Source organism: Tachypleus tridentatus, chromosome 1, assembly GCF_004210375.1.
Source record: "Tachypleus tridentatus isolate NWPU-2018 chromosome 1, ASM421037v1, whole genome shotgun sequence".
NCBI lineage: Eukaryota > Metazoa > Arthropoda > Merostomata > Xiphosura > Limulidae > Tachypleus > Tachypleus tridentatus.
The window spans coordinates 137,163,736-137,190,346 of NC_134825.1; the positions used below are offsets into that span (position 1 = coordinate 137,163,736).

Sequence of the window (26,611 nt, forward strand, 5' to 3'; positions counted from 1 at the left end):
TGAAATCATGTAGGGGCGTTTTGTGCAAACTGTGAGGATTATCGGATGACTACAATCTTGTATTTTGTGAATTAACGTAACCTGAGAGATGGAACCATGCTTCGTCGGTGAAAAAGGTCACATCCTACACATTAGCTGTATTCTCTTCGATAAATTGGTTAAACCATCTGCAATAGCGTATTCGTTTTTCTTTATCAGTTGCTTCCAGTTTTTGTACCGCCATTATTTTGTATGGGAAAAGCTTTAATTTCTTTCTGACGGCCTTATGAGCAGTTCCAAGACCAATATCATGCTGCTGAGCTAACTTTCGTAATGGTTTTGATGGACTCTGCATTACACTATCAGAAATATCCAACAGTTTCTCCTCCAATAGCTTTGCTGGCCTTTCACAGCGTTTGGCATCATCCACTGATCTTGTTTCCCGAAACTTATCAACAAAGTTACGAACTCCATTGCGATGTGAAACAGGTGTATCTGGGAATGTTTTCAGCAAATCGCTGTCGCACCACAACTGTGTATCTACCACCTTCTCGGAATACGTGTTCGACGAGCCACACACGTTCTTCAGTTCTTTAAACCATATTGGGATCAAAATATGAAATGTGATAAAATATGATTACAAAACTGCACAGTGACTTTCCGAACACTCTGTAATTGCTTACCATTTGTTCTGTAATAGGTAACACATCCTCTGCCCACAGAAATATTTCAGTATAATTATATACAGAATATGTGTTTGTACTGAAATATCCTTAGCTGATCACTTATAACATTGAAATATGTCATCAGGTGATGCCATACATTGAAAAGAGAAGACAAATTAACATTCTAGATCCAATTTAATTTTTTTATTTAATCCTCCATTACTTTACCAATAAGAAGAACCTGCTCTTTTATTAGAAACCCACATGTTAAGTGTTCCTCTTAAGATTTGGAAGACAGAAAAGTAACAAGTTTGGATATCAATCAAATGGAAGGACTACTGACTCTTTTATTGTGAGTACAAGTACTAGTATTTTTTGTATTGTGTAGATAAAGAGATTGTTTAAGGGCTGATGACTAGGGTACTTGACTCAGTGTAGATAAAGTGGTTGTTTAAGGGCTGATGGCTAGGGTACTTGACTCAGTGTAGATAAAGTGGTTGTTTAAGGGCTGATGGCTAGGGTACTTGACTCAGTGTAGATAAAGAGGTTGTTTAAGGGCTGATGACTAGGGTACTTGACTCAGTGTAGATAAAGTGGTTGTTTAAGGGCTGATGACTAGGGTACTTGACTCAGTGTAGATAAAGTGGTTGTTTAAGGGCTGATGACTAGGGTACTTGACTCAGTGTAGATAAAGTGGTTGTTTAAGGGCTGATGGCTAGGGTACTTGACTCAGTGTAGATAAAGTGGTTGTTTAAGGGCTGATGGCTAGGGTACTTGACTCAGTGTAGATAAAGAGGTTGTTTAAGGGCTGATGACTAGGGTACTTGACTCAGTGTAGATAAAGAGGTTGTTTAAGGGCTGATGACTAGGGTACTTGACTCAGTGTAGATAAAGTGGTTGTTTAAGGGCTGATGGCTAGGGTACTTGACTCAGTGTAGATAAAGAGGTTGTTTAAGGGCTGATGACTAGGGTACTTGACTCAGTGTAGATAAAGAGGTTGTTTAAGGGCTGATGACTAGGGTACTTGACTCAGTGTAGATAAAGAGGTTGTTTAAGGGCTGATGACTAGGGTACTTGACTCAGTGTAGATAAAGTGGTTGTTTAAGGGCTGATGGCTAGGGTACTTGACTCAGTGTAGATAAAGAGGTTGTTTAAGGGCTGATGACTAGGGTACTTGACTCAGTGTAGATAAAGAGGTTGTTTAAGGGCTGATGACTAGGGTACTTGACTCAGTGTAGATAAAGAGGTTGTTTAAGGGCTGATGACTAGGGTACTTGACTCAGTGTAGATAAAGTGGTTGTTTAAGGGCTGATGGCTAGGGTACTTGACTCAGTGTAGATAAAGAGGTTGTTTAAGGGCTGATGACTAGGGTACTTGACTCAGTGTAGATAAAGAGGTTGTTTAAGGGCTGATGACTAGGGTACTTGACTCAGTGTAGATAAAGAGGTTGTTTAAGGGCTGATGACTAGGGTACTTGACTCAGTGTAGATAAAGAGGTTGTTTAAGGGCTGATGACTAGGGTACTTGACTCAGTGTAGATAAAGTGGTTGTTTAAGGGCTGATGGCTAGGGTACTTGACTCAGTGTAGATAAAGAGGTTGTTTAAGGGCTGATGACTAGGGTACTTGACTCAGTGTAGATAAAGAGGTTGTTTAAGGGCTGATGACTAGGGTACTTGACTCAGTGTAGATAAAGAGGTTGTTTAAGGGCTGATGACTAGGGTACTTGACTCAGTGTAGATAAAGTGGTTGTTTAAGGGCTGATGACTAGGGTACTTGACTCAGTGTAGATAAAGAGGTTGTTTAAGGGCTGATGACTAGGGTACTTGACTCAGTGTAGATAAAGAGGTTGTTTAAGGGCTGATGACTAGGGTACTTGACTCAGTGTAGATAAAGAGGTTGTTTAAGGGCTGATGACTAGGGTACTTGACTCAGTGTAGATAAAGTGGTTGTTTAAGGGCTGATGGCTAGGGTACTTGACTCAGTGTAGATAAAGAGGTTGTTTAAGGGCTGATGACTAGGGTACTTGACTCAGTGTAGATAAAGAGGTTGTTTAAGGGCTGATGACTAGGGTACTTGACTCAGTGTAGATAAAGAGGTTGTTTAAGGGCTGATGACTAGGGTACTTGACTCAGTGTAGATAAAGAGGTTGTTTAAGGGCTGATGACTAGGGTACTTGACTCAGTGTAGATAAAGAGGTTGTTTAAGGGCTGATGACTAGGGTACTTGACTCATAATCTGTAGATCATGAGTTTGAATACTCATCATTAAACATGTTCATCGTTTCAGCTGTGAAACATTATAATCTGATAACTGATACCACTATGCCCAAGAGCTGGCATGAAGTTGTGTTGAGTCGCTATTTTGGCTTTAGTTTATCACTTCTAAATTAGGGACAGCTCGTGCTGAGTCACTCACTCAGTTAATGAGTAATTAGTAGACAAACTTTAGTCAGCCAGATAGTTCAACGCTGTAAAATAAGGAGTTTGATCGGAGAATTAGGGATACAAAATTAACAAGTAGAATTTCTGTTAGGCATAATTCATTTGGTAAAGTTGGGATATAATTGAACGTTTTATATGCTAACTACCAAACTTCAAAAAAATGTTTATGTTATCCTTAACTACACAAGATTTTCTGTTTTGCTTTATACAGGTGAATTAAAAATAACTCAGTCAACAACAGGCATTATCACAACAATGATGTCATAAATTGTATTATTTTTTGCAAAAATAAAAGCTAAACTCAAAGAAGATGAGGCGTGCTCGAAGAGAGTTTAAACATTTAATAGAAAGAATATCAAAAACAAAAAACCTAAGAATTTAAGAGAGGAATCATAAGAACAAAATATGAGATATACAGATTGTTTACAAACACAAATCATTTAGTGAACAAAATAGCCACAGAAAAGTTAATAAAAAATAGAAGAAATACAAAAACATAAATAAAATAAAAAAAGAAATACGAAATACCATCAACAAAATGAAAATGAAATTTAAAAAATCACCAACTTACAGAATGATTATAAAATAAAGATAAAAAATAATATGCTCGTCGTGAACCAAGAACATCGATAAAATATTCAATTCCAGACCAGACAGAAGATTTAGTATAGTTTGTAAATTTGTAAAACTCTTGTATATAAACCATTTCTAATTATTTATTAGTAATAATCGTTATTTAAAAATGCATTATTTTTGTTTGTATATTAAAATATATTTGTGTTAAAAAAAACGAAATCGTACGCATCAATCTTGTTGGCAAATAACATAAATTTGATGCATATCAACAGTTAATTAAATATTATATTCAAGTTCAAATTTCCGGTTATTTGAAATAATAATACGTGACGTACGAAGACTCGTCCAAAAAAATTATAATACGAAACAATGTGAAGTATGCAATAGTAGAACCCATCTTTTCGACATCGTTACCAGTACTGTGTCACTTGTAATTGTAGAACCACCAGGTACCTACCTAATCCAGTTATAACATGAAAGTTTGATATCACCTAGTCATAAAAGCAACAGACTATGACAAAAATTATACCTAGCAGCCCCATTACCCATTCTTAGGCTACTCTTTACCAAGAAATCGCGAATTGGCTATAAACTTACAACAACCCCGCGGCAGGAAGGACAAACATTTTCGACTCTAAGTTTTGTTACTGTGATATGCAGATTACGAATCAAGCATACCAAGCAGGCACGTTTCGAAATACCTTATAAACTGATAAACGATTGGAATATTTAACATCAAGGTATTTATCTTTAAAAAAACAAAACACATTGACAACATTAAGTAACATTCCAATAAACAGTCACAACAACAACCAGGCATCAGTGGTTGCCTTATAAAATAGAGTTGGAGTCTTAAATCAGAATAAAGTTTGAGAACAAAGTAAAAAAATATTATGAAGTCTTAGCCAAACTTGTTAAAGATGTGCAACGACTTGCCCAATTATCTTTCAGATGTTCCATATGAAATAATAGACACACGACCAAACAATAACAGCCTTCTCCCTCTTGGCGCGTTGATTTATAATATTTAAGGCGACGTTCTAGAAAGTTCAATTGGTAACAATACTGGCAATCGCTAGTATATTACATACACATATCGTACATTGCTGATTATTACCCTCTAGAATCTTGTACAAATTTAGAGAACAGGTGGGACTTGCGCAACACACATTTAACAATATGCCTTAGCAGATGAAGAAGATATGAAATTTATACTAAGTCAGAGTTAATTTACATTTTAATAGAAGGTGCTCAGTTCGCGAGAGAACTTTGACTAGTAATAGTTACAAACAAAGTTAGGATTATGTGATCACAAAAAAGTTCAACTTTCTCTAATGGCAATTCAGAAGAGCTCACATAATTAATTGGATAATTATTCAAAATGGAAGAAGGAAGTCGTGGAACAGTAAATGATTCAATTAAAACATAATATACCATGCAGCTAGAAATTGCAAACAAAAGCCCTTACGAAATGGAAATACGGATATTACAGTCGAGATTGTAAAGAACCATCTGATAACAATAAACTAAGGAGATATTATACTAGCAAGGCTCAGAATACATCGAAGAGACAGCAGAGAGCTTTTGAAATCTTAAAAAAACAACTACAAAAACTAGTTGGACTTGAAAAGCAAAATTCAGCTGAGAAAATTCAATTTGCCTCAGATAAAGGAATCATTATTTTTTTAAAAAATTGAGTCAACAGATTTATTGAAAGAAGTCTTGCAACATTTTGACTGACATTGGTTCTACAGCTGATTTGGTAATGAGAACTCTGAAACTGGCTCCACAGATGAAGCAAAAAATAGATTGATACGAATAGCACGTAATCATAAAGTTCTAGATATTAGGATTACGCCCATCACATTACGTTAAACTTTCTTTCGGCTAAAGAACAATACAAAAATATCGAAAAATTTAATAGGACAGAACAAGAGTCATATGTTTTTACAACATTAATTTTGGTAGTCCTAAATTGTAAAAACAAAACAACCTGTAAATTAAAACAAACAAATTTTGAACAAGTAAACATCCTTATCTCTCGAGCCAGTATATTATGTAACATTTCTAAAGTACACAAGTCAGATCTGTCTACTAGACCTATATTTTCTAAGATACGCATACATTTCTATCAACTAAGTTTTTAGTTTCCTTACTATAACCACTTATCCCAACAATTTTACACGACCGGTTGGCTCTCTTTTGTTAATTAGATCATCACACTTCAGTATCAGGAAAATTAATTTATGGTCAGCTCTGACATAATTTCACTTTTTACCAACATTCCTGTTTATGAAACTGTGAATATTTGCCTTTTATGTTTTCTCCAAAAATAACTTGCTGCTAGTAAATCACTTCAAGTAAACAAATCTCTAAAACTTTTTACCACACCCACTTATTGATTTTTTGACTAAACAGACAACACTGCTATAAGGTGAAACTTTGGCCAGACCTATTTCACTACAAGCAGTCATTACCGAACCTAACAATGACCGAAGGTCGAAACGTTCGCTGTTCGCTCCTCTACATAAAAATTTTCTTAACCCATACCAGCCGTTTTTACATATATATTGTTATATTCTTTTTCATTAGCTGTATAAATTACACTTACGTATTTATTTAACGTGTGTGTCAATATCCAACTTTAGTTCGGTTTTAGTCTTAACATCTCACTTACAAATATTTATTAAATTTCAAATGCGTATCGGATTACATAAACTTATATTCAAAATTCGGGTTATTATTTGTAATTATAGAATTGTATTTATTGTATTAATTTACTGAAGTGGGAACGTGTCTATTCCGAAACGTTCGTTAAACATGTTGTTATTCGTCAGTTCTGTTGTTGTATTGTTCATAATTTGATTACGTTTTCCTCCTCGTGTTATTTCACAACATAAATTGTGTTGTAGCGATATATACACAAGTTCTCTTTTTGTTATTTAACAACACAAACGACGCGAGGTTTTCAACCAGAAATCGTATTTATTTATATATATATATATATATATACTATTATGAAGTCACATATATGACGAATTCCGGTTTGAACCATTCAAAAGAATCACATGATGGACATGTGGTGATTTTTTAAAATATTTTTTGCAATATTTGTGTTGTAGCCGTTCAATCACTAGCTTTGTATTTCATTGGTATTAACTCAAGCGTATCCATTAGATTTATTCATCCAATATGAAAAACTTACCCCTTAAACAGCGGGAATGTTGTAGGTAACAGCACCTCAATTGATAATGGCTGCTGTTTAAAGGTAAAGCAGGTTATTAACATATAACTTATATATGAATACAAGGTTGTTTTAAATTTATATATACATCAAAAACACTTTGTTGTAGCTTTTCAGTTGTTTGTTTATTTGAATTAAATAAAAAAGAAAGAGGCAATAACCGCTGAATAAAGTTGTTTATTGGAGGAAAATAGTTACAATTGTGTTAAATTGCTAGATAACGAAGAATAAGTCTTTTTACGCCTGATATAGTTTTATTAGCTTTAGAAATCTCATGACTTCACATACAAGCAATAGTCAAGATTTATATTAACAAATATGGGTAAGAAGTTGTTTATAATCAACAGCGTTCTTACCAAAATTCCATGAGTTAAGTTGTAAAAGATATTCAAGTTTTATTTCATCTGGACTAACAATTTCAATACCATTCGGTTTTAAAATACGATATGAAATAAATACAACACTCTCCGAAACCTTCGACGCTCGTATAATAAAGTTATTCAATCTTTATATTGTATATTTAGAGTAATTCGTCATTCGCGTGGGTTTCCTCCCACAATCAGATTAGAATAGACTTATTTATAGATTACGAATCTCCCTCTTTAAGATGTAGATAAGGTCCTTTACACACAGTTATATTCTTTAGTAATTAAATAAGTATTTTAGATTTTTTTAATGTAACTAACTTTTGTTATTTTCTATTTGAAAATTTTGTGATCATTGCCTATAAGAAAAAACGAATTTCTTAACTGTGGTTATACAATTCTCAACTAGATTAAAATATATGACAGTAAATCAGCCTCTTAGTCTTAAGATTTCAATAGATTCTCAGGGAGGATCACTTCATACAGAGAAAATTAATGAAGGAATATTTTGGCTTATTCTTTCTATAGATGAGACATGAAACTTAGGACCTTGGTCTACAGAAACATTCAAATCACTGTTATCTTAAAATACATTATAAATTTTAGTTTCAATATTAAAACACTGTGTAAAGTGATATTTGAAACACATTTTTGTAAAATTTACAAGTAATAATAATAAAAAAATGTTTACATGCATATATACATAAAATACTGAACATAATTGTTTGACATCTTATAATATCAGTAAAGGTAACACATTTGTAAATTAACGAAAATAATATTAAGCTATTCTACTCAAACTATATATGGAATTTCTTATGAAAATGTTACCTTAAGTGCTAAAGCAATTTGTGCGCAGCAAAATCGGTTAATAATTTCATGAAAAAGACACTTTTAACTGATTTGCTCCATTAGCAGTTTGCGTTTTTTAAAAATTACACTGAATTGTCTAACAGATGAAATATTTATTTAATTAAAATCTTTCATCAGAAACTATTCGTTGCACGTATATTAAACTGCGTCCAGCATAGCTTTTAGTACAATTTTACACTTTTTATAATCTGTTAGTGTTTAGAATAATGATCAAAGGTTCCTTTTATATAGCTTCAATAACTGCGTAAACTATTAACCGATGTTTTCGCTTGTAACATTCTGAACTGTATTCACCTCCATATTACACACGCTATCACCACGTTAGAAACAGAAGCCTATTTAAAGCTACGTTTTAATATATCATTATAAAAGGATTATATTCTTCAGTAGCTTTAAGTACAGACAAAATTAACTGGTGCTATTTCCTCACGATTACATAACGTACAGAGAAATACATCATACAATTTAATACTGAATACTAAGAAAAAAAAAGCTTAATCTTCACAGACGTTCTGGTCAAGTTCTTAATAATAAATAAAATTAAACATTAGTACGAAAAAACAATATTCACATTCAAAAAATTTTACAAGGTATTTTGATGGTAAACATATAAATAATACAAAGAACTTGCTAAATAAGCTTCTTCAAAGCTGAAAATAAATCCATGTTTTTACTTCTTTCCCTTGTTGGAACCCCTATAGAAAAGAAAAACAGAACGTTAAGAAATTACGTGATTAAGATACTGCTATAACAAATGTTCTTTTGAAGATAAGCACAATGCTACACAATGTGCTGTCTGTGTTCCGCCCACCACGGGTATCGAAGCCTGGTTTCTAGCGTTGGAAGTCCGCTGTGATACTGAGGGGCTACAAGAAATGAGAAAAGTTTTTTGCGACTGGATCTGACGTTCAAAAGGCTTTAAAGCATGTGATATGGACTGTTTACAATTGAAAATCGCTGTTATCTGTTGTTTCTGGTGTTATTATATTTTTAGGAGCTCACTGAACGGCTACAAACATTTATAATTACAACGTCTTTTTTAGATATTTAATAAGCAAGAGATTACTAATATTTATAAACTTCTCTACCATATAATAATGATATTTCTCTGAAGGCTTTATATAACATATCTATAAATTAGTGTTTAATGTATATTAAGGCGAAGTTTTCGAAACTTCAGTTGGCAATAACATTGGCAATCACTAGTATTTTATATACATACATCGTACACTGTTAACTCTTACGGTCAAGAATCTACTACAAATTTAGAAAATAGGCAGGGCTCTCGCAATATACACTTAACAGTAATCTCAATAAGTCATGGGTACATGATATACACGATCATTGTGATATAACGTCAACAACTATTGGGCACATAATATACAAGATAATCGCATACTAAAATCAACAGTAATCAGTCCATTAATATAGAGGATCATTCTAAACTGGCTTCAACAACAGCAAGGTACGTGTTATTTCACATATTACGATTTCAAATGGTCGGCAATTTTAATTTAGAAGTTAATTACATGTCGATATGTATTAAATTTATGATATTTGCCAACAAGATTGATACACACATTTTTCTTTCTTAATACGAATATATTTTAATATGCCAACATCAATAAAATTTATAATAACGGTTGTTACAACTAGTTATTACAAATAAATACTCGCATTTCTAACTTTCTATTAAACTGAAACACACGTAGATATTAATATATGTGTGTGCGTATGTAACAGTAATTCCGTTATAACATTTTTAAAATTTCACGGCACACAAACCCTCACGACCCCCCCCCCTGCACCCTCGTCATTAAAATTGTAATGGGCAGACAGCAATCGAGATATTCTATCTGAATAAATGCATTTTAGCTTTTATGAATCTTATTTCGAGAAATCAAGCGTGACGTAACACACTCTAGCTTTTACGTAGGCTAAATATTATATACAGTAAACGGCATACGTAATTTATAAGCACAGAAAACTAGGGACAATATCTAGAACAGTTTCAAAATTAAAACGATAATATTTCTTATAAGTATCTCATTTCTTTCTTATTAGTGACATGTTCTTCGTACACTGAAAAATCTATTCCAATACTCTTATAATAAAATACGTAACAGTGCGAGATGTATCTCTCAATTATTTCATCCAGAAAAGGACTACATACAGTTTTAAATACTCGAAATATGAATAAATAGCTTGTCCGGAATATTAGAGTAATAGCCTACTAAAAATGCTTTCAAGAGGAGTTATAACCTATAAACTATGTCAATCAAATGACTCAATATATTTTTAATCAGACGAAAAGAAAAAAGAACCTACAGCTTTAGACAGGTTGACCTATTCTATTTCTGGGATTAAACGAAAAAGAAAAGTCCACCTGTCGAAAGCGCTAGTTTTTGTTGTTGTTGTTTTTTACTATAAGATTTACCGAATGTTTTTATCCTACATTTTTACTGCTCTAAAAAGACAAATCTTACTGAAAATCTCATCTACAATAGGTTTAAGAATATTTTAACTCGCTTTACTACACTGTAATTTCATCCCATGGAACCCTATAATCGTGTTGAAAGTCATTAACGTTTAAGAATCGTAACACAGAACACAACTTTTCTAACTCACTTAACTGTCTATATATATTAAGGATGATACGATAAGATATTTTTAAGTTTGGTTTTTTTGGAAATTCGTGCCAAGCTAAACAACAGCTATTTGTTCTTGCCATCCATAATTTAGTAGTGAAAGACATCCAACCGCCATCTTTTGGGGTATTCTTTTACTAACCAATAGTAGGATTGCTCATTACTTTATAACGCTCCTACGATTGAAAGGGCAGGTATGTTTGATGGAACGGAGGTTCGAACTCACGACGAGCACACTGCAAGTCTAGTGCCCTAACCAGCTGATTATGACAAGCTCGATGATAATTGTCAATACGATAAATATCTAGATACAGAAGTTTTTATCAATGGCTTGTTACAAAGCTTGACAGTCTTAACAATAAAAGTTAATTTGGAGCGGGTGTATAATGTTAAGAGCTTTAAGTTATTTAGTGTAAGCAAATGTAGTTTCTTGCTATCGTTTGAAGTAATTCTAGAATGCAAATAGGGTTTTTTTTTATTTACTTTGTAAAATTTATGGTTGTTTCGAGGCTGGTCAAACTGACTGACTGACTTCACATGAAATTAGGGTAGAAATTCTACAGTTAAAATATAAAAATTTATCGAAGGAATGTTAGGAGTTTATTTTGAAGATCTTAAAGATAACATAAAAGATATTTGTTAATTTTTAGATGAAAAAAGTTTTAAGTCTTAATATGTAAATCGCTTTATAGTCGAAGCTTTGGTTTGTTTTGAATTTCGCGCAAAGCGACACGAGGGCTATCTGCGCTAGTCTTCCTGAATCTAGACCTAGAGGGCAGACAGCTAGTCTTCACCACCACTGCCAACTCTTGGGCTTCTCGGAGCAGTGGCTACTTTAATTCCCTATATTAAAACATTAATTTTTATCAAAATTACGTTTCTTGAATTTATGCTTTCTGAACAAAAATCTTATCAGGTCATCTCATAAGTAATGTCCGAAAATTTAATATAGAAAGTGTACCATCATTTCTGTTTTTGTAGAAGGCTTTAATGACTAAAATATGTAGTAGGACACGTATAAAAATGTTCAGACAAATAAAATAAACTAACCCTACTCTACTTTTTCAGATCTTTAATCAAACAAACCCTTATGAAGATGGATGTGTCTGAGGAGCACATTAGGCATATAATGCTTTATACGTTTAAAAAAGGCAAGAGTGCAGCAGAAACTATACAAAGCATTCAAGGTGTTTATGATGTGGAGTCTCTCAATGATAGAAAATGTCAAAGCTATTTTCAGAAGTTCAGATCAGATGACTACAGCTTAAGTTATTCGCCACGTTCAGGTCGTTCTACAATGTTTAGTAATTACTTGCTACTGGTTGCACTTGATGAATATTGTGCTGTAACAGTTGAAGGACTAGCAGAGAAGCTTAATTCAACTCATTCAATAATTCACCGACATCTGCAACAGCTTGTAAAGGTGTCAAAAATTGGAAATTGGATCCCCCATGACTTGACAAAAGCGAACCTCAGAGCAAGAGTGGACATTTGCATTCCCGTGAACGTAACTCACTTTTTTTTTTTTAGACAGGTTAGTGACTGGAGATGAAAAATTGATATTTTATAAAAATATTAAGCGCCGCAGATGATGGCTCAGTGTAAGTAAACTAGCTAAAGCACAGCCCAAAACGGACCTCTATCCTAGGAAAATCTTGTTAAGTATTTGGTGGGATATTGTTGGTGTAATCCACTTTGAGTTGCTGCCACTCACTATAACGATTACATCAGACTTCTATTGTCAACAGTTAGAACGCTTGAATGTTACATTAAAAGAAAAAGAGGCCTGCTTTGATTAGTCATAAAGGTGTGTTACACCAGGATAATGCATGGCTCTACACAACAAGGATCAATCTGGAAAAATTGAAGAGCTAGACTGGGAAAAACTTCCACATCCTCCTTATTATCCAGACATTGTCCCATCTAATTATCTTCTACTCCGAAGTTTGAAATCCTTTATCTTTTTTTGAACCTAAAATCGGGCATTACTTAAATGATTGCATGATACAAGGCTTGCTAAAAGCTTACCAAATTTCATGAAGATACATAAATCGTATCACGATATTCGTATTGCATCGCTGTATCGCCACCCCCCTCAGTTTTTACTCCTGATTACGGTAACATAAAGTTACTGAAATACGTAGTCTTTTAATTTTGCCATTGGCCAAATACAATTTTATTATGCATTTTAAATATTGATTCCACTTTTAATTTTAAAATTCATCCTGCTAATGAACATGTGGCACAGCACTGTAAATTTTTAATAGCTTCATTCTGCTAATAAGTTTAACTGCTACAGCACATGAAACGTTTTAGCAAATTCAGTTATTTACCATTTCTCGCATGACACTATAATTTGTTTATGAAATTCATTTTGCAAGAGATCGTCCAAGCATAATACCACTATAAAGTTTTTACGTAATTCTTTCTAGTAAAAACGATTATCCAATTTTTATTCAGCTAATTATGTTGTCTGGAATAATTGAACACCTGTGTCGTATAGAACACATTCTCATAATGATATTGTCCAGAACAGCACTAAGTTTTATCAAATTTATCAAATCTACTAACAATATTGTTTAATATATCAATAGAACTAGTCAAACTTATACAGCTAATGAACACGTAAAGTTGAACGATAAATGTTTATATAATTTATCTTAATTATGCATGGTACTATAAACTTCTAATCAAACGTATTTTATTAAAGATCTTGTCTAGTGCAGCACAGAAACATTTTATCAAGTTTATTAAGCTAATGACCCTACTTCCCTTGTCAAGCTTTTTTTTTTAAATTTATTCTGGTAATAATTTATTATCATAACAGTAATTACTTCTGCCGATGATCTAGTGTTGAATAGCACTATAAACTTTTATTAGTTCATTACACTGTATCTTTTCTATCATAGGACAAACTTTAACAAAATTCATTCTGCTAATGACCACGCCTATGTGTTTTATCAATACTATCTGTTATTATATTAATGATCTTATACAGCGAAGTACTGAAAAGTTTTATTAAATTCATTCACTATAAACACTTTTTTAAATTCATACTAGTAACGATGTCATTTCGATCAGCAACGTAAACTTTTTTATCAATTCATTTTGCTAAATATCTTGTTTATCATTGCACTATAATTTTTTATATCTAATAAATTTTCTATCAAGTTAAATATGTTTGTTTGGTTTGTTCAGAATTTTGCACAAAGCTGCACCAGAGCTATCTGCGCTAGCCGTCTCTAATTTAGCAGTGTAAGACTAGAGGGAAGGGCAGCTAGTCATTACCACCCACCACCAACTCTTGGGCTACTCTTTTACCAACGAATAATGGGATTGGCCGTAATATAATAACCACCCACGGCTGAAAAAACGTTTGGTGTGACAGAGATTCGAACCTGCAACCCTCAGATTACGAGATGAATGCCTTAACCACTTGGCCATGTCGGGCCATTTAGTAATGTAATACTAGAGAGAAGGCAGTGAGTTATCACCACCCATCGCCAACTCTTGGGCTACTCTTTTACCATCTAATAGTAGGACTAACTGGCCCCCATGGTTGAAAGAGCAAATACGTATGGTGTGGCTGGGGTTGTCAAGGGAATTGCTCATTTTACAGATTCACAACATGAGCTGCTCTTCACTGTGTATGAAAACTAACTTAATAATTAAGTTAAAGAAATATCACGACACTGATGATGTTACTAATATACACATTAATCGAATCCAAAGTTCCAAGTTTATCGATTTTCATGGCAAATATTTAGCAGATAAACTGGAGAAGAAATTGCAACTAGTAAAATAGTATATTGTGTTGATGGATGAAGCAACAGGCAACAGTGTATCAGAGATACAGGTTGTCTGTGTGTCGTATTTTAACCCACAACATTCTGAAGAGCATGTTGGAGTCAAAACCCTCGTTTCTTTACTTAATATACATAAATAAAGCAGATTTGAAAAGATCACTAAACAAAAAGAACACAGCACAAGATGGATTTCATTCAAAATGACAGACTTTGGTTTAGTGTTAGATAAATTTGGCATTTACATGGTGTATTGTAGAAAATCTGGCTGGTCAGAGAGGTATGATGAAATTGCTAGGTATTTAAAAAAATGGAAAACCACATATTTTTGCAGAACTATGAAATGTTTTCAAGAGTGCTACTAGAAAGAGTAAAATTAAACTTCAAGCATTCAGTAGAATGAACTTACAACATAGTTCAGTTACAAAGTACATGTTCAGGAAAATGGAATGTTCAAATGTAGTGCACATACACGAAAGTCTTCAGTCCAACTCTTGTGTTGAATGTTGAATCATGAGTAGTTACAGCTGCATTTTCCATAGCACAGAAAGACAGAAAAGAGCCTACATCTTCCCCCAACTTTAAGGAAGAGATAAATGAATGGTTTGGAGATTTTCAAGGCACCATGTGTAATACTGGTGTCATAAGCACATGTATTGAAGTTACTGACAAATGGCATGACCTGTTTGCCCACAGCATCAATTATATACAATGCAGTAAGCATAGCTAGAAGAAAACATGGAGATTTCTTTTTCAGTTCTCCGATGCACAAATAAAATGAAAGAACATTATAACAACAGTGTAACGACCTACCATTCTCTTTTGCAGTCTCAAATGCAAAACTATAAAGGAATGTTTTCAAAATTACAGAAAACAAAAGTTAAGTCTAGGTAAGAAAAGGTTAACCCATTTACATAGAATCACAGAATGTTCCTTATATATAATCCCAGCAATTAAACTAGCTGCTTCAATGTAGGTGACCAGTCTTCAGGTTTTGGGCCTAATGCTAACGTGCAGTTAGAGGGTAACAATGATGCACATTGCTGTATTGAAAATATATTATGTTAGTGATATTGATTCAGAGACAGAATAATTGTTTGGCTTGTAAACTTTGTACCAACAAATAATTCCAATTTATTGTTGTATTTTACAAGGCTTTTTAATGTCATTATTTACAGGTTTTATAAGCATTGTGAGAATAAAACAAAGGAACAAATTAATTTTATCATGTTTACCTTGACTGTTTACAGTATTGTAACCATGCATATTAAAATATGTATGGCATTCCACAAGTACTTTGTGTCTTAAACTTTGTCAAACACTGGAGAAAAAGTTATTTTCAGACTTTTAAAGAGGTACTAATGCAATAAATATTTTACGTCAAAATGCAATTAATATTTTATTGATATAATTGCTGTTGTTGCAGAAATATTTTTTGGTATAAAAGTAAACATGATGGTTTCTACAAGAAAAATTTCGTAGAATGAAAATTTTCAGATTATTATAAAATATATTTACATGCATTAAAATTAATTATATTACATTTTTTATGTGTTCAAAACTGCTGAAGGCAGATACAATTAACTACTGTTTTCCAATATTAATAGTTTTGTGGTTATGCTAGTAGCTCCCAAATGCACTGGGGACACCCACTCCAAGATAACATTCAAATGCCGATGTGAACTAGTTAGCAAAGATGGAAAATCAATTAAAGGTATGGGCTTTAGTGCTTACACCCACAACATCTCAACTTCAAGTACCCTTCACTGTCTGCAGGTAGTTGAGACAGTTACTCTCAAGAGTTCTTATAGTTATATCAGTTCCTAACATCAAATTGAATCCACCATGAAATGTTTACTGTGTAAAACTCCCAATCTCTGCCCTTACAAAAAAGATTAAATGAAACTAGAGGATCTTAAATAAAACTACAAATACTACTTCAGTAGTTCTTACACAATTCATACATTTCCAACTTCCCCTCTTTCTTTTAAAAATTTATTCAATTATAACTCAATAAAGCCAAGTCAAGCACGGATACTTGGATTTAGTCTTTCCATTCCAATATACTGAATAAAAACACAACTTTAAATTTAGTCATTACAAATAAACTAAAAGTAGCTAACAACCTCTAATGACACAAATACATATCTTTTTGTAATCAAAAGATTATTTTAAAAAAAATTTCATATTCATGATAAAACAATGTAAAAATTTATTCAGTTTTCAGTTTCATTGTTTTTATTGTATATATTACATTATTCTAATCCTCCCTAAAAGAATTTCAATTGGAGGATAGACTGATAGAGATCCTGAGGAATAATAAAAATGAATCAGGTATACAAGTGCCCTATCATGCTTGGTATTGGTGGTGTAGAAAAATATAGCTAATAAAAAAAAACAAAGAAGAAATTCTCAATACCTGTAATTTGAAATTTTATTAGGCAGAATTAGAGTAAATTAATATGTGAGACCTTTGCTCCCACTTTTTATTGGCTATATTCTTAAGTGACAATGTATACTGGTTAAGCATTACCAAAGGAATAAGTCTTTTGTAATTAATGATTCTCCTAATGAATCAATAGTGTGTAAAATTGGCAGAGGAAGAGAAGAGATGGGTGGATTGTCAGGTAGCATACAAGAAAGACCCAAAGTTAAACCAGCTAGAGAGGTACCACCAAAAGGAAATGACAAATAGTAATTCCAGCCAAGGCCAATATTCAAGGTAGGAGTTGGAGAGGTTAAGCATTAGGACACATATAAGACCAGACCAGAATTGAGAAATGAAGACCAGATAATTGGATGAGAGGAAGCATTAAAGAGATGGTGGGTCAGGCAAAAATGAATACAATCCCCAAGAAAACACTCTCAATGGAAATTGAGAGGAAATATATATCCTACAGGCAAAACCTTGTCCCACAAAATAAGGCAGCCTACAGTCTTACTTCATTGTACCCAGGACATGGCAGACAAAGAAACCAACGTGGGGATAATTGGTCCAAGAAGGAAGGTCCAGAGTTTGAATGCAAGGGATTCTGGAACAGATTCCCCCAAGGTAATGGAAAGTGGAAAACAGAAACTCTGAAAGTGAGAGGTATGTATGACATAAATAGCAAGAAATGGTACAAACAAGACAAAAAGGTCCATCTTTGCCTAAACAAGCATAAAAGAATGAAACAGAAGGATGAAAAAGTACTGAGTTTGACATATCTGAAGCAGGGCAGATGGCATCACCACTTTTCTAATGCAAGAAAGGAGGAAAGCTAAAGGGTTATTTGAAAGAAACATAATTAAATGATACACTAATAGAGGTAATAATGGGATCATGACCAAAAGTATACTAAAAGTTCAAGTGCATGGATATGGAAAGAGACCCAAGGTTTGTGTGACAGATGTGAAATTCATGTTCAGCATACTCTTCAACAAAAGGGGTTTCTTTTAATTTCATGCAAAGCTACACATGGGCTATCTGTGCTAGCCATCCCTAATTTAGCAGTGTAAGACTAGAGGGAAGGCAGCTTGTAATCACCACCCATTGCCAACTCTTGAGCTACTCTTTTATCAACAAACAGCAAGATTGATTATCCCATTATAACACCCTCACAGCTGAAAGGGCAGACATGTTTGGTTTGACTGGGATTCAAACCCACAACCCTCAGGTTACAAGTATCCTAACCACTTGGCCATGCCAGACAACAAAAGGGGAAATAAGTGAAGCATATATGACCAGTATAGGTGGAGGTAATGAAACAAATGGTGATACTGAATTGATTTCATCATCAGTAAAAATTCTAGAATATAGAATGGAACAGGAGGATGAGTGAGGTCCATGAATCTCATGGAGAGTACCTTTGATAGTGCAAGGACCAGCACAATGAGTTGGATGTAAACAGAAGAAAAAGAAAGGAAACAAGATGAGGGCATGGAAGACTAAGTCTGTGAGTAAAAGCAGTAAAACTCCAGTGAGGACAGAAAAGTATGATCATAAAAATTCAAATAATGATATCCAGGCACCTGAAAGACCTGACATGATGGAAATGTCACCAACAAGCTCAATGAGTCAGAACTGGATAAAAAAGAAAGTGAGAATCACAATATGGGGAACTAGGAACTAATACAAGACAAAAGTGGAGATAAGGTTAGGGACAGTGAAGAAACAATGTATAAAAGTGATGACTGATGATAAGCAGTATCAACTCATGATGCTGTCAAATCAGAAATATCACCAAACTTCAGGGCAAAGTGTAGGGCTCAAAGAAGAAAAGAAATCAAACTTGAAATAGAAGAGTATTCCTACTCAACAATTCCTAACAACAATGAGCCAGGTGAGCATTTAAGTGGGGAGGGAAAAATGGCCATAGAGGAGAAGAGAATAATCACCTCCAAAACTATTCTGCAGCATGGTAAAGTGCCTCTGGTTTGGAATATAGACAGGAGAGGTAAAGTTGTATCAGGCAAAGATCAGAGTATTAAGCACTGGAGAGAAACTAATGTCAAATAGTTTCTGAGTAAAAAAGGAAATGATGGCCACAGTGGAAAAGCAAAGAGAAAGAGAATCACTAGCAAATTTCACTGAAGAACTGTGAAATACTTCAGACTGAAGGTATAGAGAGGAGAGGTAAAGAAATTATGTTCAAAAGCATTAGGTAAGGAAAGTAGTTGGTACTGGAGGCAAAACCAACACACTGAACATTCTATGAACATAACAGTCGTGAATTTAGATGGCAAGAAAAACAAAACAAAACTTAAAATCAAGGAAATAAGAATCAAAGAGGTGGGAAGAGAGATGTTTGAAGTTATGGATATATTAGCCATAAATAAAATGCATTAGGGTTAATACTGAAAAGCAGGGAACAATAGAAATAATATAACACAGGGGAAATAAAAAGAATTATGCATACATGATAAACCAAGGCTAAAGAAAGCTTGAGAGTTTAAATTTCCAAAGAGAGAGAAGTTTCAAAAGCCTAAGCAGGTGAAGAAACAATCAAATTTATCTTCCTCATTCACCCTACAAGTGGCTGCCTCATCATCCTAGGGAATATACCTCAACCAGCCATAACCATTACACAACCTGTGTGAGGAAATTAGTCACTCACACAAGTTAAAAGCCATTACATTAACAAGACTTTATAGCTTAGAGAAAAAAAAATCCTCTAATTATCGCAAACTTTGTTGAATTGACATAGGAATGGATTAAAGGTAACAAGTGCAAAATCATAAAACAAGCTAATGCATAGAGAAGCTGTATCGCTTTCCTATTGGTGGATGGATTTTGCTACACAATAACGTTATTATACAGTAGGAAACGGAAGAGAAATCTGGTGAATTGCCTGAAGGCTAATGGTGAGCAAATCCTAAGGTACACACTTGGGGAAGATAGCATCCTGTATACAAAGGTATATGTATATCAACTCGAACTTTTGTAATTATTTTAAGATATATATGTGCTGAAGAAGGCTTTGACAGCTATGAGTAAGGTTCCAAGATTTCCAGAGCAAAAAACTGAATAGTTTTCTAATATAAGTGACACTGTAACACTTGTGAAACAGCTTAAATTACAGTAACACAATTTTTACCATTGCTGAATAACCTTATGTTTATTCCATGACATTTTAAAACCACAAATAAAAAATCTACTGAAAACTTATACTGTTAGAACAAATAATAAATACATTCTAAAATGTTCATGTTTCCTTAGACAACACAAAACAGGCATGTTGATTCTTCATTTTATTATTCATTAAATCTCTATTCCTGCAGCTGCCCAGTGACAGTTTGTCAAGAAAATGCAACAGAAAGAAAGGGTAAACTGTGTCACATAATTTATCTTTGTCAGGTGATTGATTCTCCAAGTAAAATTTAAAAGAGTTGCATATAAACTGCACATATCAAACTCACACTGAAGTACAAAGAAACTGGAACAGTTAATACTTTACTGCTTCTGACTCAAACAAAACTTAAGGCTAAAAATTGAGACATCTTGTAACCCAAGTTTTGAGTAACAATAAACCATATTTTGTATTTTAATTATGGCAGTATAGATCAGTGAGGAATGAAAATACTTCACGTGCCAACAAATCACCCAATTGATTTCTTAAGCTAAAAACAGAACATTCAAAGAATTGATTACAATATATTATGCACATATATTCTAATAATATGCTAAATAGAGTACTAAACTTTTCTGGAAACAATCCAAGAATTATGTCAGAGGGAATAGCACTGGGACTACTTGGACTATTGCTGTAAGATTTCACTGGCTTACATAACTAGTCTGCAAGTATCCATTTTTGATATTCCAATAAATATCCATATATATAATTTACATATAATTTGTTATAAACGAAAACATGCCTAAAACAAATACAAGATATAATGTTTGTTTGTTTTTGTTTTCTGAATTTTGCACAAAGCTACACGAGGGCTATCTGCACTAGCCATCCCTAATTTAGCAGTGTGAGACTAGAGGGAAGGCAGCTAGTCATCACCACCCACCACCAACTCTTGGGCTACTCTTTTACAAACAGTGGGATTGACTGTCACATTATAATGCCCCCACAGATGAAATGTCAAGCATGTTTGGTGCGACAGAGATTCGAACCCGTGACCCTCAGATTACGAGTCAAATGTCTTAACCCACCTGGGCATGACAGGTCAGAATATAACGTGGTATATAAAATGTATCCAAGGTATTCGTACATAAATGATACCATTATATACCATAATATAAATGCATGTACTCAACTATCTTTTCAATTCAATGAATGGCATTACATATTGATGGATAAACAAGTGACAGTTTCTAACGATAAAATATATACTTTATACAGGTATAAAATAAAAAGTAAGTAAACAATAGCATTTAAACACAATGAATTTTAAAATGAAGTAAGGATCCTGTAACAGAAAAGTAATGAAACAAGAGTTAAAACCACAATCACAAACTTATAAAATTTAATTCTTACTTTGGCCTTCAGATAAGTGTTTAAAGTTGCCAAAGTAGGGACTGAATTTTATAAATTTGTTTTTGTGTTTTTTTTTAAAGAACAGATACTATTGTGTTTATTAAAAAAACAAGGAACTGTCAAAAAAGCAAAATGTACAATGAAATAATGACAAAAATGGTGACAGTGAGATAAACAGAAATTACATAACGAAAGAAAAATAAAAAAGTACAAAAGCAAAAATGACACAATGTAAAAAAAAATGTACAAAAATTAAAGATACAATTTTAATGTAGAATGAAATAATACCAAAGTGAACAGATATTAAAAATGTATTAAGCAAACAATGAAATAATGACAAAAATGGTGATGACACAAAGTACAAAAACAAAAATGTACAAGAATTAATGTACACAAATTAAAAAAAATAGACAAAAAACAGATACAATTTTAATGTACAATGATATAATGACAAAAATTTTGACAATTAGAAAAACGAAAAGTGAACAGATTAAAAATGTACAAAAGTAATAAAAACAAAATGTAAAAAAATGAAAAGAAAGTGGCAAAATGGCAAAGTAATACAAGTTAGAGGCAAAATGCGACTCCTGCAAGAACACCACATCAACTGCAAAGCGATTGAACAGAGAAGATATGTAGAATTGCCTGGCAATGCCACACATTCCCCAGATGTTAAGTGTGATGCAAGAGAACATCATCAACCTACGGAACGAAAAGACTTAATGACACTGCTGCTTAGACAGTACTAACGTAGGTGAGAAGGCTAGCGGCCTCTTAAGACCACCGACCCACCCGCACCCACAGCCATCGGCATCTGACCGCCGCTGCTGCTCTACAGACAAATCCAGACTGTAGTCTGGTAAAAACATGGGGGCTGCAAGGCCACTGCTCCTCCCCACTGTCCTCATCCCACCCCAGAGACTGGGTAGAGAGGGGAAGTCTGCAAAACTTACAAACAAGCCTGGTAACTGCAGCTCGTCCAACGTCTGGGTCGGCTCCTGCACATTGTCAGAGAAGAGGGCCACCACACCCACTAACACCAAAGCCTTCATTGAGGGACCCTCGCAACTCTCGGCGAAAGCGTCGCTAGCTGAATCCCTATTTTATTTTAGAATTCATACTTCTTATTACTTTTACTATACTCACACATTGTTAGGGTTTACCCACCTCAGGATATTCTTAACTTCTTTATGTGGGACAGTTATAAGAGAAACTGTAAAACTTTTGTGTTATAAAAAAATATCTTACTAAGTACTTATCTAATAGTTTCACAGTAAATATGGATTAAATTAAACCTAAGTGTTTTTACAAGTGGTGCTGGCTCATAAAATTCAAATTTGAAATATGCTGTGCTGGAAGTGTGGATATTCCTTTAAAAATGATAAATTTCAAATTCATTGTATGCCTGACATTTTGACTTGTCATATGCATATATCCACAAGTAGACATATTTCAGTAAGTTTTTCTGGTGGTTATGTTTTAAGATTGGCTTGATTGTTGTCAGCTATTATCTGCCCACAACAGGTATCGCAAGCCAATTTTTTTGCATTGCAAGACTGTAAACTTACTACTGAACTACTGGGGAGATGCGTTATAAGTAATTATCAAGACGATATTTATTTTAGTTTTAATCAATAAGAATATCACTAGCAAATTAAACTATAAACAAGGCTAAACATTTGTCTATCATACCAGGAAGTTTTGCTTCCATAAGTGAGCAAATTATGCACCAGCTACATTCATAATGGCCAGATGTATGACTATTTTTTTTATATCTCCTCATGTAGTTAATGTCCTTATATTAATCTACATACTTATTTTAACACAGCTTATTTATTTTCATTGTATTTATTATTATTATTTTATTTAAATCAACTTTACCATCATTCACAAGAACTGGAATAAAAGCAACTTACTCTTCTTGTTACTGGAGCAGGTGATATAACTAGTTCTTGTGAATGATAGTAAATCTAAATAATGTTATGATACAGTGTTACATAAAAATCTCATTTGTTATTATCATCAGTTTTATGGAAGTCATTTACAAATGAGATTTTAACATTTGTTGTTAATGATATATATATATATTGTAAACTACTGTTGTGGCTCATAACAGGGATTGACTATTTGTTCTTCTTTATTATTTATTAATATTGTTTCTACAGCACACAAAGCTGGGCAGTATTACTACATACATCATTGCCCATTGTATAGGGTAGTTTTAAGTTTGTTTTATACCTTGCAAATAATAGCATCTGTATAATACTGACACCACTTGTAGTTGTGGTTTTTATGGAGCCTCATGTTATAATACATGTGAATATTTATACAGCTGCATGCAGGAAGTGGATGTAGTTTAATGACACATGTACCACAGTGATTATTAATTTACTGTTGCAACTTTATATAAAAGGTAAATGTCCTTTCAGATGTGTTGCTGCTGACAGGGCAACACTTCTTTTACCATTACATAAAAGGTTTCACTCATCCTACAAAAACTTTTCAAATGTTATACAAATGTCTAGAGCTATTTCCCACAACAGAAACCTTAAAGCCATAGTTTAAAAAAAGTAACACCGAACTCAATTTCAAGTTATAGATTGGCAATCATAATGAGAGCTGATGGCAAATATCTAATTATAGTCAACACTATATGATTTAGAATTTTTTAAGTACTACAAATAGAGTAGTCATCCTTGAAGCTGACTTTTAAGTTAGATATACACACCATGTCCATTTAATTTTAATTCAAGTTTTATGATTCAAATAGTTTCTATAGCATGAGTATTAAATTTGGTTATTTCTAGAAACAACAGTTTATTGCAATTTATATAACTGCTTATGAACTATATGTTGAAAAGTTATAAACTGGTGACTGTTATAGTATTGCATCATGTTACTAAACCTTCCAAGTTTCTCTGAACGATTTATTTGAGTATTATTGCACCATAAAAACCAGTAGTATGTGGAATGTTCTATACTTCTGTTAATGAGTTTAGCTATAAAGAGTGAATAATAACAACTGTTAACCCATGGTAACCATAATCCCAAATTGTAAGGACCTAACTTTACTATTGCTATATTTCATCCAATAAAACAAAACTGCTGAAATTGTTTGAAATTTGGCACATTTCTAAGAGTATGCAGTTTCAGAAAAATATTTAATTTTTATATTTTCTACCATTTATAGTAAAAAAATCTTTATTTAAAGTATTTGTTTCATTCGCACTCTAAATAGTTAACCTGCAAGGTTATTTTTATATCAAATGTAAAAACACTATTTTTTACCTTACAGTTTTTACTTCTTATTTCCATAATCTATAAAAACCTTATAAATCAATAGTTATTTTAGCCAAGTGTTTATAATTTATTTCCCATTTTGTCTGCTGTATCACAATTTTTTTTATTAGCATCAATGCAATGCAGTGAAATGTTTAAAATTAACAAATAGAAATATGTACATAACTTGAAACTCTTTAAAGAATGGTTTTCAAACTTCTTTTTCTTGTTATGTACATAATTACATGCCTTTTTCATTTTACTCATTATGTATTTTTATTATTCGTATCAACTTCTTTGTGCTTGCTTGTTTTCTTCTAGCAAAGCCACATCGGACCATCTGCTGAGTCCACAAAAGGGAATCAAACCCATGATTTTAGCATTGTAAATCCATAGACTTACTGCTGTACCAGCAGGTGACACATTTTTTGTCTTTTACTACTTCTTAAAATACATTAAATGATGTTTCCAGGGCTTTATGAAGTCATTTTAGCAGACTATGCACACAGACTTGTTGGTTGTGTGTTTTTTTGTAACAAAGTCACAACAGGTAATCTGTTGTGTTCAATGAAGGAAATGAAAATCATGATTTTGGAAACCTGAAGACGTACTATCGTTCCAGTGAAGGATAAGATTCATCAGAAAAACAAGATGGTACTTATACACATGCCATGTTTATAAGCTATCACAATCCATGCAACAAAAAGTTGCACTTGTAAAAATCATTAAACCTTTCCAAATATGCATTCATAAAAATAAATAATACATAAATAACTAATTTATAAAAGTAAAACTGAAAAGCAATTTAAAAATCTATGAATATACTGTGAGAAAGTATAGCCAAATGCTAGGGGACATGTTCTACACAATATTTGTTTGTTTGTTTTGAATTTCATACAAAGCTACACGAGAGCTACCTGCACTAGCTGTCCCTAATTTGGCAGCGTGAGACTAGATGATAGGCAGTTAGTCGTCATCACCACCCACCACCAACTCTTGGACTACTCTTTTACCAATGAATAGTGGGATTGACCATAACATTGTAATGCCCTCACAGCTGACAAAGCAAGCATGTTTGGTGTGATGGGCATTCAAACTCGGAAACCTCAGATTACGAGTCATGTGCTTAACCATCTGGTCATGCCAGGCCACACATGACAACAATTAAACTTCATTTCTATCTAACTAAAACATAAAAAAACATACAATGGTAATGTCTCCTTGCCTAGGTAGATAAACAGCAACAAATCTGTTATTTTAATTGGTTATAAGCATGCCGTTTAACTTCAAACTGTTGCTCAACAACACAGCTTCAACATTTAAAGTGGACATGATTTACTTTAAACATAAAGAATTTACTACGTCTTCCTGTGAGAAGTTCTTGGAATGTTTCCAGATGGTAATAAGATACACGTATAGTAGACTAAATGTTTAAGACCTCTCATGGAAGAAACTATGAGTAGCTAACATAAACTGTCATCTTAGATGTTCACATAACAAAATTGCATTTTTAATTGTGTTTTAAATGTTTCTTTTCAAAATAAAGGAAGAAAACATAGGTAATATAAAACTAAATTGTAATGTACTTAATAAAGATAACTATTTAAAGCTCTGGATACAACTGATAACAAACACTAACACATATTTGTATGTACATTTAACTTGACTTAAAATATTATTTTAAAACAAGTGGACTATACATTGTTTGTTTACTGTTCAAATTTATTGCTTACAAGTCAAAGACACCTACTGTAAAGAATCTGGCCCATACA

At 33.2% G+C, this 26,611-nt stretch overlaps 1 protein-coding gene across 3 annotated transcripts in view; it reads right to left on the bottom strand.

Annotated features, from left to right (window-relative positions):
• LOC143225206 (uncharacterized) overlaps window positions 1–26,611 on the bottom strand; it is a 102,369-nt gene that overhangs the window by 8,028 nt on the left and 67,730 nt on the right. Inside the window, exon 6 of one of the 3 annotated variants that reach the window (XM_076454227.1) lies at window positions 6,868–6,920. In XM_076454227.1, the coding sequence (XP_076310342.1) occupies window positions 6,868–6,920 (53 nt within the window). Of the gene's footprint in view, window positions 1–6,826; window positions 6,921–7,065; window positions 8,840–26,611 lie in introns of those variants that run through there. The other 2 variants (XM_076454226.1, XM_076454235.1) reach the window with 2 other exon arrangements.